Genomic DNA, 18,624 nt, shown 5'->3' with positions numbered 1-18,624 from the left:
CTTGTTTAATAGTACCTCAAACTATCCAAGTACCGAAAAGCCAGTTGTACGAATAGTAACACACCCATCATTGTATCTCTAAAATGGCATCTTAATTACCTAGGGAGTAGTGGCCAGGACAGGAACAAAATTCAGCAAGCGTTCCCAAAGTACAGGAACTATTACCTGGAAGGTGGTGGGTTATAGTGATACTTCACTGCGGGGACACATTTAAAATGTACGCATAACGTTTTTGGGTCTAAAATGACTCATCCGGGCCATTTATAGGGTTAAAGCAGACGTCAGTATTTTTTTCAAGCATCTTCGTTTTTCCGCATTTTTTCATGGGTCCTTTAAGAATGCCAACTCTAGATCAGTGTCAGCTCCACCAACAGTCTAAGGGTTCTTTTGCATGAGCCAATTTTGGCCATAACAACGAGCACCGATGAAGGACAGCTCGCTCATCTGCGCTCCTTTCACAAGGAGCTATGATCGGTAATGTAGGGGGATGGGCGATCGTTTCTACGATTGCTAGACTCCATGCATTACTATTATGTTGGCAGCATATCTCCCGGTGTATGGGGGCAGTTTGATTGTTCAGAAATCAGGGGAAAAAAAGGCATATTGGATTTCAGCAAGCCTGATCCTTTGTTCCCCAGGAGAAAAGATGCTGCAAGAGGTGTCTGGTAGCCGCTTATCTCAATGCATTAAACATGTACGCTCATCCGACCCAAGGGGGAAAGTTCGGGGTCAGCCAATTGAACATTTCCTGACAGTTATCGCCATGGCCAGCTTTAGGTAGCAGCTTAGGATAGAACGGTGAGGGGGACACCTTACTACTACAAAACCTCACGACCAGCTGATAAGGGAGATGCATACATGTAAAAAAAAATAATAATAATATATATAGCCTATAAATAAGTTGTGTGAACGGTAAATGGTTGTAATATACGCAGGGACTTCTAGAAACACCAATTTCATGGGATCCACAAACAGATCAATTTTTTTCTCTACACTAATAAGAATGATGGCCAGTGAAGGATGGCGTGATGAGGTGACCGAGTGGAAGTAACAAGGATATTTTGGCCTTACACTGATGCTTACTGGGAAAGTTCCCAGCTGCTCTTGAAGCTCCTCCACCTCTTTGATGAGTTCTCTCATGCTCTTGTTTCCATGAGCGTGACTCTGCCAGAGGCTTCTGTCTATATTGTTTCCAGGAAAGCAGGGAAGGACACTATTTGCAAATTGCCTGCAGAGAGGACATGTAAATTCTCCCTTGTCAACAGAAAAGCCCTGCAGGACCTGGTCATTCTGGGAAAACAGACAAAAAAAAACCAAAACACTGGTTAACAATAAAGAATGGACATAAAACAGAGTTCACTTATATAACCTGTTCTCATACATTATAAATACGAAAAACTACAGGTAATATTTTTGAAGAAAACCTAAAAGGGCTTCTCATGCTTTAGTCCTTACACGTTAGAAGGGCCATTGACAATAAGCAAGTCACAGAAGTGTCTAAACTGGAAAACCCCTTTAAAAAGGGATTGATCAGTGGCTCAAAAAAAAACAACGACAAAAAACAAATCCCTGCAATACGTTTAAAAAAGGTTCCCTCAACTTAAATCATGTTCTCTAGCGAGTAAAACTCCATTTAGAGCTACTCACCAAACCTTAAGATCGCGGCACAGGCGGTCTTCCACATCAGTTTGAGGCGGGACTTTGGATTTCAACACGCGCTGAAAAACTTAAAGTCCCAGGTTCCCCTTCTCTCCTCTCAGCACCTGCCCACCACTCTAGTTTATTTAAGGATTTATTCCCCGCAGCCTGCGCTACGAAGCTCTCCTGCCGAGGGAGAAAGTAAGGGAACTGGCTTAGGAAACCGTCCCAGTGCCAGCCCCTTTGCTTGATGACACACCAACAGGATGGGGAGGCAGTCCTCAGTCATGTAGTGCAGGGTCGGGACGTCAATAAATAAGAAAAAACTACAATAGTTCTGGAACCACGTGACCATGTTCTGGCTGGGCGATTTGGGACACATTTCAAAATCAAAGCATTTTGGTGAGTGACTTCTTTTCTTATAATCAGATTTCGGTAAATCATTTTAGGCCTCCGGATAACCCCTTTGAATTGAATCTCCACCTTTTAACAACATGTTTAGGTCAAACATTCTGTGCTGAATAATTCATTAATGTTTCTATTAGTCAGAGATCAGTTTTTTTCAACTGATAAAATTCTGTCTGCAGTCACCATTAGAAGGAGCTAAAGAGTTCACTGCCTAATGATTTACTATTGAGTTCAAGGTACACACAGTATGCAGTAAACTTCCACATAGTGATGGCTGCAGGGAGCAAACATTTTATCATTGGACTCCGGCCTATTTAAGAGATTTGGAGTAAAGTATCGGAAATACAAAGCTCCGACTGATATCCCAACGTGTTGTTATAGCAATCATCACAGAATTTGCCATATTTTGATAAAATAATAAAATGGTGTTTATGGTATATTGACAGTCCATTTATGATCAGTTCAAGATCGGCAATTGGGGATCTCATTAATTCCTAAAACAAAGGCGCTAGGTAAAGTGCAGTGGCACCATTGGCTTAGTCTCTGAAACAGCTCTGATCCCTACCAGATGAGGTGGGGGGCTGCAACACAGCCCCAATTCACTTAACAGAATGGTGTTGCAATTCCCTACATAGCTCTAGGTTGTAAGCAAAAATCTCGCTAATAAGATGTGCTCCTTAGTCATTTAAACATTTTCAGCCTCAGAACATGATGTTGAACTTGAAAATGGGAAGGAATTGAAACATGTATATTACAAGAATATTAGCACATTGTAGCACTTACCCGCAATGACTCCATGTAGGATTTATGGCAGTCTATATGGAGTGTATGGCCACACGTTTGCACATATACTCCTCCTTCCCAACCTATCGATACAGACTGAAGACAGGAACTCTGATATAATGAAAAATAAAAGGAGGGAAGTGTTCGGGTCAAATCTAGTATGGGTTTAATTGATGCAATAATATATGAAGACGTTATGTATAAGGTGATTTTCTGGTTTAGAAAAAAAAAAATTGCAAATACCATATTAGGAAATTCTGCATTAAGAAAAGGGAGCTCCATTGAGGACTTTCATCTATTAGCCAGAGTAGTGGGCTGATACAAAGAGCGTCTCATCTGGAGGACTCCGTGTGTCAAACTATAGTCCTTACTCAACCCTATTTTTATTAATTTGGGCTAGACCAATTGATGGCCCTTTAAATATGCACCAGAACACTAAACTGTGGCCTAATGGAAGCCAAGAGAAGACGAATTATAAAAGGATGGAACAATAAAAGCAATAAATAACATCAGATTTTGCCTCCGTTTAAGTTTGGAGGACAGACAGACTGACGGATACACTTCAGAAATGGAAACGGTTCTGACACTCCCATACAATTTAGGAACCAGCAAGTACAAATCAACTAGGAACAGCATGGGAGCACAGTCTGCTGTTTGCATATCAGCCAAGCTGTGGGAGGTTTGCCCATTTCCACTTCTATTTTCTAAAGCACTGGTGCTGGTTTTTTTGGTTGTTATCCAATCAGTGTTTCAATATCATCGAGACGAATAAACGAACTAAAAAAAACTGTGAAGGAACGTTTAATCTTCAGTCACAATGCACGGACCCTTAAATATGTCGGGTCCCTCCTTGACAAAATGCATGGAATACAACATATACGTGTTTATCTTCCAAGGTAACCTTGCAGGTACAGAACAGAGCGTGAGAAACTTAGACGGTTAATGAACCTACAAAAACAAAAAGCAAAACGAACATAGCAATTATAACCATAGGTAAAACTTTCGGAACACTATCAAAAGGGAACCCTTAAAGAGGCTCTGTCACCAGATTATAAATTCCCTATATTGTACATGATGTGATTCGGCACTGTAATGTAGATTACAGCAGTGTTTTTTATTTAGAAAAACTTTCATTTTTTAGAGTTATGACCCATTTTAGCTTTATGCTTAGGACTTTCTCAATGGACAACTGGGTGTGTTTTACTTTTTGACCAAGAGATACAGCTGCTTTGTATTCTCAATACAGAGCATCTGTACCATTCGCTATGACCTGAACCCGTCAGGTCCGCGGGACTGACGGGTTGTGTATCAGCGGATCCTGTAATCACATATAAGTTATGAACTAAGATGTGATAGATAACAGGTGGATCCTGCGTGTCAGAGACAAACCGGAACCAGCCAATGTTATATCTGCTCCGTATATAGGATACAGAACAGCTGTATCGAAAAACGTAAATATAATTGTTAAAAACTAAATTTGAAACTTGCACCAAAACACACTGACAGACATTTTTATTATAAAAAACAAAAATAATTTTTGAAGGTGTACATTGCCTTTAAACATCCAATATGCTGGAAAATCCACTGATCTCATACATGCTGGACTGGCATTTTACGGTACTTGGTATACAAAAAAAAAAAAGAAAGGGAGATAATAATCATATCTGTGAATAGTATTAATTGTTCTTTTACCAAAGTCAATCGTTGCTTTTGGTTATTAGTTTGTTAAAATAATGTTAAATTTAATTGGAAACCAACCGAATATGAAGTTTAAGGCAACTTGTCACTAACACCACAAACTACATAAATCAAATATAAAAAGGGGAAACGTTAATGACAAAATATTATTGTAACAATAATTGTAATATATTTGTAATTCACAAAATAACTGTAAGTGGGTGTTTGGCCCAATGCATACATCTAACAAGCCCATAGACCTAAATAGTGAAACGTATGCCAGAAAACGGTCCTGCGGGATCCCACATCCTTAAAGGGGTTATCCCAGCAACTTATCACCTGCCCAGAGTATACGTGATAAGTGTTTGATCTCACCGCTGACTGCTCCATTCATTCTTTACGGAACTGCCAATGATAGCCGAGTAAAGCGGTTGGCTATCTCCAGCAGTTTCATAGAGAAAGAGTGGACCTGTGCGCTTGCGCGACCGCCGCTCTGTTCGTTCAGGGGACTCGGGACCCCCAGCGATCAAACACTTAAGACCTCTACGCTTCTTCTATGGGGTGCTGATAACAGCGGCAGGTCTGTTACAAAAAATTAAATCTTAAATAAAATCTGACTTCTATAAAGAGACTAATTGCTACTAGCGGTTGCCTATAAATAACATGTCCATTCTACTTGTCCGGTCTAGAGTATGTTCAACATGAACATAAATCCCCCGACATCCAGCACTGATCACTGTAACAGTCAATTAACTATGTACAAAAGCCTCATTGCATGTAGAGCAATGTAAAGAACACCGGGCTCCCAGCCTTCACTAAAACACAATCAAATATGTTAAGTCCATGGACAATGGAGCCCATCATGAAAAATCCATAAAGCTTGACCTGTGGCCTGTCGTGTTCTTGCTCATTTCAAGGGCCTGAATTGCATTCTAGCAATCAATACATGGCCAGACACATTCATAGGAAATTTTGGCCACGTTACTCACACCCTGGCGATTCCATTTGTCACATACAGAAGAATACATCTGAAGCACAAAACAATCCATATTCCTTTGACAGTGAAGGATAAACTGAACTATTAAAAGCCTCCTTGAGATACTGGAGGGCAGACAGGCGCAAAGCAAACACAGCCGCCGTAACCATTCACAGCCAAGAGCGTCCAAGAAGCACTATTTTAATCTAGAAGTGATTGAACCATGAAGATTTTGGAAAGTTAAATGTGCAAATAAATGCCCTGAAAGCCATGGGTGAAAGACTTGTCTGAACATGGACCTAGAGATGACGTCAAGTGGGGTTGTGGCCCCAAGGGGAGAGGTTTCATTGGATTTTTCGGCCAATTTAAAAAACATCCGATAATCTAGAAATCCACTGATCTGGCGATGAACTAGTCGGTGAATAGCATAATATGAAAATGTTCTATCACGTCATATTATGAGGAACCTGCATAGGAAACCAGAGGTAACCCTGAAGTGCGTATTGTACCACCGAGATTTCATATTTTACATATTTCTTGCAAGAAGACTTGGAGAATCTGTATGGTTGCAGCTAAGAAAATGCAAACAAAATGCTTCATATGACCTTGATCTATACGTGAAGTAATTCTAATCTGTGTTCGCTCATGTACAGGACATTATTGAATATATGGGACATTCTACCAATTAATACCAACTTTCTGTCAGCGTGAACAGCCATCACGTAAGTTGTTGTACAAGAATTTCTTCTTGACCACGTCCAGCAATTCAGAGACTAATTGTTCGGGGTATCATGCTCATAAATCTCAGCTCACCTCTACGTATGTTCAACCCGTGATGGATGGCATTACAGAGCCTAAAGCAGGAGATCTCTTGAAAAGAAACAGATGGGAAAAAAAATAGCAAACTGCCTCTCATTGAGCACGTCAGAGATGTTCATATAACACGGTGGAGGAGGACGGGGACAAGGAAAGAATGACAAACATAAGCAATGATGAGAAATTTAAATGGATTGTCAACTCCTTTTTAGATTGAAGCCGGCCCGGTGATCAGCTGATAGTCGAAGATGCTGCTGGTCATACATTTAAGGACAAACCCTACCTCTAGTATCCAAAGGCCTTATGCCCTGATAGATTAAAAAATGACATGGCATATCTGTGCATTATAAGGAAATCTATTGACAATGGATGAGAATAGTTGATCAAACGAAGTCCCAGTACAAGAGGAGCCACCCACCACAAATCAACTAGGCATTGGGAGTGGGCTTCTTACAAAAACGGGTAGTCCAAAATATCAGCGGAAATAAACTACAATTCCTCAGCAACCATGTACCTGCTTCTATATACTTACAGTATGCAATACGCAGCAAAAGCTCTGGTGTGTAATGCCGGACTAAGGGTCCTTTTACACTGGCCAATGTTGGCCCGTAAAAAGGAGCGCAGATCAACAAGACAGCTTTTTGATCAGTGCTCGTTTGCTCCTTTCACAAGGTGCTATGATTAGTAATGTATGGGGAAGAGCGATCATTACTACGAGCGCTCATCCCCATGCATTTCTATAATGTCAGCAGCACATCTCCCAGTTTACAGAGGGAGATGTGCTGCCGACAACGATAATATTTTCTGCTGCATAAACGATACAATAACCAGTGCAAAAGGTGCTTTTAGGGAGCATTCTGGTTGAGCATTTTTATTTCCACATTGCAATGGTGGATCAGTGCTGGATTTACAGACAATAGAGCGGCAGTCTTTGATTGTACTTAATACGACTTGGCTTATTCACTTTCTTAGGAAGCCGTTTTTCTAGATGCCCCCGAGCGCTCCTGTGTATAGAATGGGATACAAGTCACTGGTTAAGACATGGTAGCAGAACTCACATCTTTGAAATGGCGCTGTAATATAGTGAGTTGGACGTCATGCACTGCAGCACACGTTCCCTCCAGATAGATCTGCTCCTCTTCACTGGTAGGAAGCTTCTTCGGCTCGGAGATTTTACGACGGTGTCCCAAAACTAAAAAAAAAAAAAAAAAAGATCATTAATAGAAAATGAAAATCGCAAAATAATGATTTTGTGTCCTAACTTTTTATGTTGATTACCTAAAATAAAAACCAAATTTAACTTCTACACTATTTTAGTCCCTTGTTGGATTGCTTACTGTTCTCTAGAGGAATTTATAAATTGACTCCAACAGAAAAGGACTGAATCACTACTGCCTGTGGATATGCAGAAGACAGACATGATTACCCAATTGTACTACTGACAATTATTCAATAGTCTGGAAGACGTGTGAAATTAATGGCTTGAATAAACGAAGTAAGACGTTCAAGGTTTGTAATACTGTATGCGACCTGAAGAGCAGAACCCTCCTGCTAGTTTCTCAAATGCCAATTAGAACAGAACACGTTCCTATGATCACTCCTATGTTGAAGAGCATTTCCTCGCAAAAAAACAAAAATACATAATTTTATGTTATATCCATTTCGAGGAAAGCCGAGTGACAAGAAACATGGTTGCCATTACAGCCCCCCAGGGGTTGTCACCTAGATGCCCTAGGGGTGTGAAAAGCGAAGATGCCGAGTTAGCGAGAGCAGGAGGGGGATTCCCTGCATAATGCAGTTTCTGGTTCAGTTTGAGCAAAACACAGAAATGGACAGGCAATACATCAGACTTTTCTTTATATCTTCTCTTCCTTTTGGATCCACTTCTGGCTTTGGTTTAAAAAAACGGAGCCAAAAACTGCACCAAAACGGTGTGTGATCCTGGCCTAACAAGGCAGATTTCTGTGTCTCTAGGACAGATCCAAAGTTTTTGGAAAGTGCAGTTACTCTTAAATCCGAATGAAGAAACTACTTACCAGATGTAGCTTGCAACAAAACGACTAGACCAATGGGACGGTCTTCTGTAGATGGACCACTCTGTCCACATATTACACAGTCATACGTCGGTTCTGACACTTGCTGTTCTGATGAAGCCACCTCCATAGCGACATCACAATCTGGCGATTCTGTGAAAAAGATTATTGTGAATAAATAGGGATACTACCCGACATATTCCTGTACACAAAAAAACAAAACATAATACGGATCCCTATTTAACTAATCTCTAGCTAATCACACAATCCCAGGTTAGTATGGTCATTTTCCAACACCTAAAAGATTTAGAAAATTCATTAAGGCTCTATTTACGCTGCATTTGAGCCTTCTGTCGGGGGTTTACATGAGGAGTATTTCCCGATGAATACCTATGTAGGAAGGCTCCGACGCACACGACACTGTGAAAACATAACGGTATACGTTGCCCATAGGCTCTCATTGTAGACTTTTTTTTCTTCTAGTAGACCCGATTGATAACTTAGATGTGAGGGATAACAGGTGGATGCTGCATACTTACACCTGCTTTGTATACAGAATTAAAATTTTAATAAAGACTAATTATAAAGTTACACCAAACACACGGACTGACCTGTTTTATTATAAAAAAATAAAAAAAGAATTTAAAAAAATGCCCATCAAAATTTGACATAGCCTTTAAGGAGAAATTCTCAGTGTGAATCGGGCCTAAGGTCCATGTCCAAATTTTTTATTGGCCCAATGTATCTAAAATAAGATATCAACTTTGAAGTACCTGCTTCCATCTGTCCACTACTTCCTGCTAACCGACCGTACGGGACAGATGGAAGAGTATGGCTGCATGATCAGACTACACAGTCAGTTTGTGGTCTGTAACCATGGAAATACATAGGAGCTGTAGAAACAAAATATTTTGCATAATTTTTCATTTTAGATGCATTGGAGCAATTAAAAAAAAATAAAGAAAAATGCATGTCTCCTCTCAGCACAGCTGTACAATGGCAACGTAACTTGTCATCTATCATCTGCCCCAGTGAAAAACACGCAATTTAAAAGCCATTTCTCTAAGCCCTTATGCACATGGCCGTAGCCGTACTGTACATACTGTAATGATTATTATCGTTTTTATTTTTTTTTTAAAACAGACAGGAAATACACAATATGGACAAAAGTATTGGGACACACCTCAATCATATACGTTCAGGTGTTTCATTCAATCCCATTTGAATTTATTTCTATCTCTGGGAAAGCTGCTGACAACCAATATACAGCCACCATCACAGTTCCCACAATGTCCTGAGCCCTCCTTCCTCCTCACTACTTGACCGCAGGGAGCAGAACTTTGAATGGAGCAGCGGTCAAGCAAGTGCAGTTCCGGTCCATTCATAGACTATGGTACTGATGAAGACAGCCGAGTACAGCACTCAGCGGTTTCTGCCATCCCCATAGACATTGAGGGTAGGAACACACTAGGCGGAAACACTGCAGATTTTCTGCAACGGAAATCATTGTGGAAAATCCGCAGCGTAATACAGTAGCTGCAGTGCGGGCGAGATTTGAATAAATCTCAACCTCACACAGTGGAAAAATATCAGCCGAAGAAAATGTTATTAAATTGACCTGCGGTGCAGGTTTTTAAGCCGCAGCACGTCAATTAATGCTGCGGAATTGCTGCTCTTCTGTTGTGGGTTTTCCCCATTGAATTCATGGGGAGGTAAAACTGCAACAAAGATCTATGTGTTGTGACTTTTGCGGCAGAAACGCTGCAATTCCGCCGCAAAGATCGCAAATGAAAAAAAAAAAAGGTATTTTTCATTTGAAATTCATAAAAATAGTTCATACTTACCCCCAGCCGTAGTCCTAGCGATGAGATTTTCTCTTCTGAGCGTAGCCTGGTCTCCCGGGATGACGTTTCATCCCATGTGACTGCTTGAGCGGTCACATGGATTACAGAGTCATCTCAGGAGGCCAGGCTACGCTCAGAAGAGAGATGCGTTGCCATGACTATGGCCTGGTAAGTATAAACTTTTTTTTTTTTATTGCTGTAGTATTTCCACAGCGGACATGCCCCCCAAAAGATCACACCACAGTTTGGTGCAGGTTTTCAGGCGGAATTCCCTGTGGCTACCTGGGTGTATACGCGGTGTAGTTTTACGCAGCGTATTCGCCTAGTGTGTTCCTACCCTGAATGTAGTGTCAGGGCATGCTCATCCTGGACTACATTCAAGCTCCTCTTCATTGTGGTGGTGTAGTGTGGAGGAACAGCACCTTTTTTCAACTAAGCTTTCTGAAACCCTTGGTCAGCTGAGGTCGAAGTCAACCGGACATTATTCATGCAGCAGCCACTTTGCAGGAGAGGCTTTCGGCATTGTATTTTTACCCGGACAACCCAATCGGTACCACTCTTCCAGATGCATCTCCCGCCAGCGACTGCAATCATTACTGGAGCTACACTTTAACGCTAGGCTCATATTTCACACTTCTATTTCTGTTTAAAAATAAGTTTTATGGGATTTCGTGTGTGATGGGGGAGGCGAAAAGCTGTCAATTAAAAAGTAAGGAGGCGGGGTAAACTCGGAAAGGCTTGAAGAATGAAGAGATGATGCTTTTATGCTCATTAGCATACGGCGCAGGAACACTAAAAAAAATGAACACTAAAAAGGTACAGAGCTACTCAGAAAATAATTATAAGTTACATGAAAATGATTTTTTTACCCACTAGCACCAGGTATTGCTGGGTTAATAAGTGAAATGCTGGTGACAGGTTCCCTTTAACAATTCAGTGACTCCATAAGTAGGCTGAAAAAGCCCTTCAAGGAAGTCACGCATCTCTTAATAACATCCAATCCACCATTTATTTCTGAAGTATACAGAGCTGGCGGCCGACAAAAACAATGAGCCTCTGCTATTCACACTTGTACGGCGAATGACTGACCTCGGCGGTTATAAAGTGAAGCGTCTGGTCACACGGTCACAATGAGGGGAAAAGGAGCTCGAGAAAAAAAAAAATCTTGTGATTGGAACGAGTGAAAGAAAAATGTGTTGTCCTGCCGGGGTGACTGCTCTGTGACGCAGATTTCTGTGAACTACATTATCTCCGGAGAACAGTTCTAACCCCTCATATAAAGGATCAGATAGATCTTGGGTTATTTCCAGACTCATTCTGCAATATCTCATGTGGCGAGCAATTTCTCACCCACTTCTACTTATGATATAAATATAGCTTTCTAGCTTGGCAGAATTTCTGTGAAAACCAATGAATACAAAACAGCAAGTGAAAGAGATCAAACCGTGACTGGCAATAAACAATGTGGCTGCGGAGAGCTTTTCTATGTGAATAATTTGCATAACCTGGATATGAAACACTTATTTTAAATTTAGTGCCCTTTATTTGATTTATTTTTAAAGCAACTATTTTTCCCTAGAAAGAAAAAAACACAAGGTTCATCGTCGACCACCACAAAAATAGCAGCGCTCCACATGGCTTGGTTTTTAACAAAGTTCCTGGAGATTTGGCAAGTCAAGCGTACCGGTTACTCCTCAGTACCGAAAAATACCTAATGCCAAGGCAAAACGCTATAGCCGTAAGCAGAACTTCGAGGGAGGGGTCAGCAACCAGCAGCGTATGGATGCCAGGGCATGCTGGGAGTTGTCGTTTCACAACAGCTGGAGTGTCGAAAGTTGCTGACCCCCTGCTCCAAGTACACATTCACACATGCAGTTTATGAACAGAGGAGTGGATCCCCATCTGACAGTAAAAAAAAAAAATGTGATGATAAATCATTAGAAACTGTGAAAGCTTTAGAGTGTGCGCACGCACGTCAATACACCCTAAATTATGTAAATTAGCCTTGTTGGCATGGTAAATACAGGAAAAACTGATTAACATATTTTCCATAAATACAATGTGGGAAATTTGTAATAAAAAAAATAAAAACTGTCGTAATTTGCAGTAAAATGCATTGTTTTGCTGCACTATTTTGTTTCTATGGCACACCACCAGCGCATACCAGGCCCGTGTAAACACTTAGGGCTTGTCCACACACAACAGAGTTTTCTGCAGCAATTCCGTTGTAAGTAGGCAGACTTTCCGCTGGCGCGCACCATGTCCTGGGGTTTTTACGGCAGAAAATGGTGCGTAATTTTCCGGTGTCTTTCAGAACGCAAGGAGATGGGGACATCTCCTCTGAAAAACGCAGCAATTCAGTCCACTTTCCGCAGCAGGAATGGACATGCTGCAGTCCGAAAAGGACACAACGAAGGTCAATTTCTACATGGAATATTTACGCAGCGTGTGGATGAGATTTGTTAAATCTCACCCACTATGCTGCTACTGTATCCTGCTGCGTTTTTTCTGTCCGCAATTCCGAATGCAAAAAAATGCAGCAATTCCGCTGCGTGTGGACGAGCCCTTACAGAGCACAAAAAGCAGGTTAAAGGGTAACCAAACTTTTAAAAAACATTTGATATGTCACTGTTATGGTATAAATATATGTATAATGTATCTGGGGCCCCAAGGAGGGAAAGGTTATAAAGGAGAACATGTGTTACAATAGAATGAATATTTTAGAAGGGTTAAGAGAGGAAATAGTTTGCAGCTGCTTTGCCGTCCCTTGAAATTGCAAACAGATGGTGGTCAATCAATTGACCAACCCCCCCCCTAAGCATAAAAGGAAACCTAAGGGAATACCTGGTGCTCCGCCAATGAGCTTTAACCCCTTAAGGACGCAGCCTAGTTTGGGCCTTAAGGCTCAGAGCCCATTTTTCAAATCTGACATATTTCACTTTATGTGGTAATAACGTCGGAATGCTTAAACCTATCCAAGCGATTCTGAGATTGTTTTCTCGTGACACTTTGGGCTTCATGTTCGTGGTAAAATTTGGTCGATATATTCAGTGTTTATTGGTGAAAAATTGCAAAATTTAGAGAAAATTTTGAAAAAATTGCATTTTTCAGAATTTAAATGCATCTGCTTGTAAAACAGACGGTTATACCACCCAAAATAGTTACTAGTTCACATTTCCCATATGTCTACTTTAGATTGGCATCGTTTTTTTAACATTCTTTTATTTTTCTTGGACGTTACAAGGCTTAGAACATAAACAGCAATTTCTCATATTTTTAAGAAAATTTCAAAAGCCTTTTTTTTAAGGTACCTCTTGAGTTCTGAAGTGGCTTTGAGGGGCCTATGTATTAGAAACCCCCATAAAACACCCCATTTTAAAAACTAGACCCCTCAAAGTATTCAAAACAGCATTTAGAAAGTTTTTTAACCCTTCAGGCATTTCACAGGAATTAAAGCAATGTGGAGGTGAAATTTGCAAATTTCATTTTTCTTGCTGAATTTCAATATTATTCCATTTTTTTCTGTAACACAGAAGATTTTACCAGAGAAATACTACTAAATATGTATTGTCCAGATTCTGCAGTTTTTAGAAATGTCCCACATGTGGCTCTAGTGCGCTCGTGGAATAAAACACAAGCCTCAGAAACAAAGGAGCACCTAGTGCATTTTGAGGCCTCTTTTTTATTAGAATATATTTTAGGCAGCATGCCAGGTTTGAAGAGGTGTTGAGGTATGAAAGCAATGGAAACCCACCAGAAGTGACCCCATTTTGGAAACTAGACCCCTCAAGGAATTCATTTATGGTTGTTGTTATCATTTTGACCACACCGTTTTTTCACAGCACCTATTTGAATTGGGCTGTGAATTAAAAAAATGATATTTTTTTCCATTAAGATGTAATTTTTGTTCAAAATTTCTTATTTTCACAAGGAATAAAACACCCCATTTTGTTGCCCAATTTGTCCTGAGTGCGGCAATACCCCATTTGTGGTGATAAACTGATGTTTGGGCCCATGGCAGGACTCAGAAGGAAAGGACCACCATTTGGCCTACTGGAGCTTTTCTTGTGCTAAGTCATGTAGGCAGAAGCCCCTGAGGTACCAGTACAGTTAAAACCCCCGAGAAGTGACCCCATTTTAAAAACTACACCCCTTAAGACATTCATCTAGTGGTGTAGTGAGCATTTTGACCCCACAGTTATTGTGTAAAAGGTAATGCGCAGCAGATGGTGCAAAGTGAGATTTGCAATTTCCTATGCATATATGCCATTTCAGTGTCTGATATATTGTGCCCAGCATGTGCCACTGGAGACATACACCCCATAAATTGTAATGTGGGTTCTCCCGGGTACGGCAATACCCTACATGTGGCTGTTATTAGCTGACTGGGCACACGACAGGGCTCAGAAGGGAAGGACCACCATTTAGCCTACTGGAGCTTTTCTGGTGCTAAGTCATGTAGGCAGAACCCCTGAGGTACCAGTACAGTTGAAACCCCCGAGAAGTGACCCCATTTTAAAAACTACACCCCTTAAGACATTCATCTAGTGGTGTAGTGAGCATTTTGACCCCACAGTTATTGTGTAAAAGGTAATGCGCAGCAGATGGTGCAAAGTGAGATTTGCAATTTCCTATGCATATATGCCATTTCAGTGTCTGATATATTGTGCCCAGCATGTGCCACTGGAGACATACACCCCATAAATTGTAATGTGGGTTCTCCCGGGTACGGCAATACCCTACATGTGGCTGTTATTAGCTGACTGGGCACACGACAGGGCTCAGAAGGGAAGGACCACCATTTAGCCTACTGGAGCTTTTCTGGTGCTAAGTCATGTAGGCAGAACCCCTGAGGTACCAGTACAGTTGAAACCCCCGAGAAGTGACCCCATTTTAAAAACTACACCCCTTAAGACATTCATCTAGTGGTGTAGTGAGCATTTTGACCCCACAGTTATTGTGTAAAAGGTAATGCGCAGCAGATGGTGCAAAGTGAGATTTGCAATTTCCTATGCATATATGCCATTTCAGTGTCTGATATATTGTGCCCAGCATGTGCCACTGGAGACATACACCCCATAAATTGTAATGTGGGTTCTCCCGGGTACGGCAATACCCTACATGTGGCTGTTATTAGCTGCCTGGGCACACGACAGGGCTCAGAAGGGAAGGACCACCATTTAGCCTACTGGAGCTTTTCTGGTGCTAAGTCATGTAGGCAGAACCCCTGAGGTACCAGTACAGTTGAAACCCCCGAGAAGTGACCCCATTTTAAAAACTACACCCCTTAAGACATTCATCTAGTGGTGTAGTGAGCATTTTGACCCCACAGTTATTGTGTAAAAGGTAATGCGCAGCAGATGGTGCAAAGTGAGATTTGCAATTTCCTATGCATATATGCCATTTCAGTGTCTGATATATTGTGCCCAGCATGTGCCACTGGAGACATACACCCCATAAATTGTAATGTGGGTTCTCCCGGGTACGGCAATACCCTACATGTGGCTGTTATTAGCTGCCTGGGCACACGACAGGGCTCAGAAGGGAAGGACCACCATTTAGCCTACTGGAGCTTTTCTGGTGCTAAGTCATGTAGGCAGAACCCCTGAGGTACCAGTACAGTTGAAACCCCCGAGAAGTGACCCCATTTTAAAAACTACACCCCTTAAGACATTCATCTAGTGGTGTAGTGAGCATTTTGACCCCACAGTTATTGTGTAAAAGGTAATGCGCAGCAGATGGTGCAAAGTGAGATTTGCAATTTCCTATGCATATATGCCATTTCAGTGTCTGATATATTGTGCCCAGCATGTGCCACTGGAGACATACACCCCATAAATTGTAATGTGGGTTCTCCCGGGTACGGCAATACCCTACATGTGGCTGTTATTAGCTGCCTGGGCACACGACAGGGCTCAGAAGGGAAGGACCACCATTTAGCCTACTGGAGCTTTTCTGGTGCTAAGTCATGTAGGCAGAACCCCTGAGGTACCAGTACAGTTGAAACCCCCGAGAAGTGAACCCATTTTAAAAACTACACCCCTTAAGACATTCATCTAGAGTGTAGTGAGCATTTTGACCCAACAGTTATTGTGTAAAAGGTAATGCGCAGTAGATGGTGCAAAGTGAGATTTGCAATTTCCTATACATATATGCCATTTCAGTGTCCGATATATTGTGCCCAGCATGTGCCACCGGAGACATACACCCCATAAATTGTAATGTGGGTTCTCCCGGGTACGGCAATACCCTACATGTGGCTGTTATTTGCTGCTTGGGCACATGGCAGGGCTCAAAAGGGAAAGATGAGGGGGATAAGCTGTGCGGAGTGCATCAGGGTAAATTAAAAATCAAGGGATGTATGGTAAATTTTAAAACAATCTTTCATACAGAGCCCTGGTTTTTCGGGACACGTGTCGCATTGGTATGTTGTGTCCTTCCTTATCCCCCTCTTATAGCACACTTTGCACCTCTTTTGACTTTTTCCCTTCTTGCCAGTTTGGGGAACTTCTCCTGGAAAGTGTTGCCCTGGTACGATGCGTGTGGCCTCGCTTCCAGAAGTACTGGGTGCCCCTCCTTCCTGGTCGCCAAAAATTAGGTTCTTTATAACCACCTCTTGAAATTCCAGGAAAGTTCCCCTCTGGCCTGCACATCGACGTAGCACGTACGCATTGTACAATGCCATCTGTATGATGTGCACGGCCAGCTTCTTATACCACACCCTCGATTTCCGCGTAGCGCTGTAGGGCTTCAGGACTTGATCTGACAAGTCCACCCCTCCCATGTACCTATTGTAGTCCAGGATGCAATCTGGTTTGGGGGTCTCTGTACTGGTACCTCGTACAGGTACATGGGTACTGGTGTGGCCATGTATTGTTGTCAATACAAGGACATCTCTCTTGTCCTTGTACTTGACACACAATATGTTGCTACTAGAATGTGCCCTGCTCTCACCCCTTCTGAGTGTTTGCCCAAGCAGTGTTTTAGGGAGGCCTCTAAGATTTTTTCTAGCAGTGCCGCATGCCGCAGTCCTTCTGGAAGCGAGGCACTTGAAGAGCGGGACGCTGGTATAAAAATTATCCAGGTAGAGGTGGTAACCCTGGTCCAGCAGTGGGTGCACCAAATCCCACACAATTTTTGCGTTAATTCCCAGTAAGGGGGGGCATTCTGGGGGCTGAATACTTCCCTTCATATATCCTGAATTTATATGTATACCCTGATGCACTCTCGCACAGCTTATACAACTTCACGCCATACCTTGCCCTCTTACTTGGCAGGTATTGGCGGAATTGAAGCCTCCCTTTAAAATGTACCAGGGACTCATCAATGGAAATACACTTCTCGGGGGTGTATGCTTGGGCAAACCGGGCACTGAAATGGTCTAATAGGGGTCTCAGTTTATATAAACGGTCAAAACTGGGGTCATCTCGGGGTGGGCACTGCTCATTATCGGCATAATGTAGGAAGCGAAGTATTGCCTCATAACGCATCCTGGACATGGCCATACGGTACATCGGGGTGTGGTATAGGATGTCCGTGCTCCAGTAGGTCCTAATGGATGGCTTTTTTAGAAGCCCCATGTTCAAGAGCAGTCCCCAGAACTTGCCCAACTCTGCTGCGTTTACAGGAGTCCACCTCTGGGATTGGGCATAAAATGAGTTGGGGTTCTTGGTGATATACTGTTGGGCATATAAATTAGTCTGGGTGACCATTAGCTCTATAAAGTTATCAGTGAAGAAGAACTTGAAAAAGTCCATCTCACTGAACCCTGCCGTGTTAAATTTGATGCCTGGGCTGCCCGTGTACTCAGGGATTTGGGGTTCATAATGGTCTGGTGTGGGCGTCCAAATGGGGTCACTTCGCTCAGGGGTATCACTTGTTGTGGGGTCACTTCTCTCAGGGATTTCTACTATGGTGGTGGTCCTGGGGCGTCTCCTAGGGGGTCCCTCCTCTTCATCGCTGGATGAGGAGGTAGACAAATAAAATAGTGTATCGCCATCCGACGAGTCTGTGTCGGAGGCCAGAAATGCATACGCCTCTTCAGCAGTAAATGTCCGTTGGGACATGCTTGTTGTGCGAAGACAAAATTTATATACTGCAAAAAAATAAATCCCTAACTGGGAGCAATAGGATAGCACAACTAGCACAAATGTGTGTTTTGTTTTTAGAGAGCAAGTGGACTTCCCTGACACTAAAGCTAACTAGGGCGAGGGTTCCTAACACTAAACCTAACTAAATTTTATGTGGACTTCCCTAACGCTAAACCTAACTACGGCGACGATTCCCTGACACTAAACCTATCTAGATTATTTCAAGCTTCCCTGACACTAAACCTAACTACGGTGACGGGTGCCTGACACTAAACCTATCTAATTATTCCGAGCTTCCCTGACGCTAAACCTAACTACGGTGATGGATCCCTAACGCTAAGCCTATCTACGGTGACCGA

General features: G+C 42.1%; 1 protein-coding gene across 2 annotated transcripts in view; it reads right to left on the bottom strand.

The window, feature by feature from the left end:
- Positions 1-18,624, bottom strand: part of UBR3 (ubiquitin protein ligase E3 component n-recognin 3) — a 136,750-nt gene that overhangs the window by 37,832 nt on the left and 80,294 nt on the right. The window contains exons 25-28 of one of the 2 annotated variants that reach the window (XM_075829428.1): positions 8,335-8,484; positions 7,357-7,490; positions 2,830-2,940; positions 1,072-1,290 (exon numbers count right to left, since the gene is read on the bottom strand). In XM_075829428.1, the coding sequence (XP_075685543.1) occupies positions 1,072-1,290; positions 2,830-2,940; positions 7,357-7,490; positions 8,335-8,484 (614 nt within the window). The remainder of the gene's footprint in view (positions 1-1,071; positions 1,291-2,829; positions 2,941-7,356; positions 7,491-8,334; positions 8,485-18,624) is intronic. The other variant, XM_075829429.1, reaches the window with a different exon arrangement.

This window comes from Rhinoderma darwinii, chromosome 6 (genome assembly GCF_050947455.1).
Source record: "Rhinoderma darwinii isolate aRhiDar2 chromosome 6, aRhiDar2.hap1, whole genome shotgun sequence".
In the NCBI taxonomy this organism is placed as follows: domain Eukaryota; kingdom Metazoa; phylum Chordata; class Amphibia; order Anura; family Rhinodermatidae; genus Rhinoderma; species Rhinoderma darwinii.
Note: the sequence above shows the minus strand (reverse complement) of the source record. Positions and strands in the feature narration are given on the sequence as shown.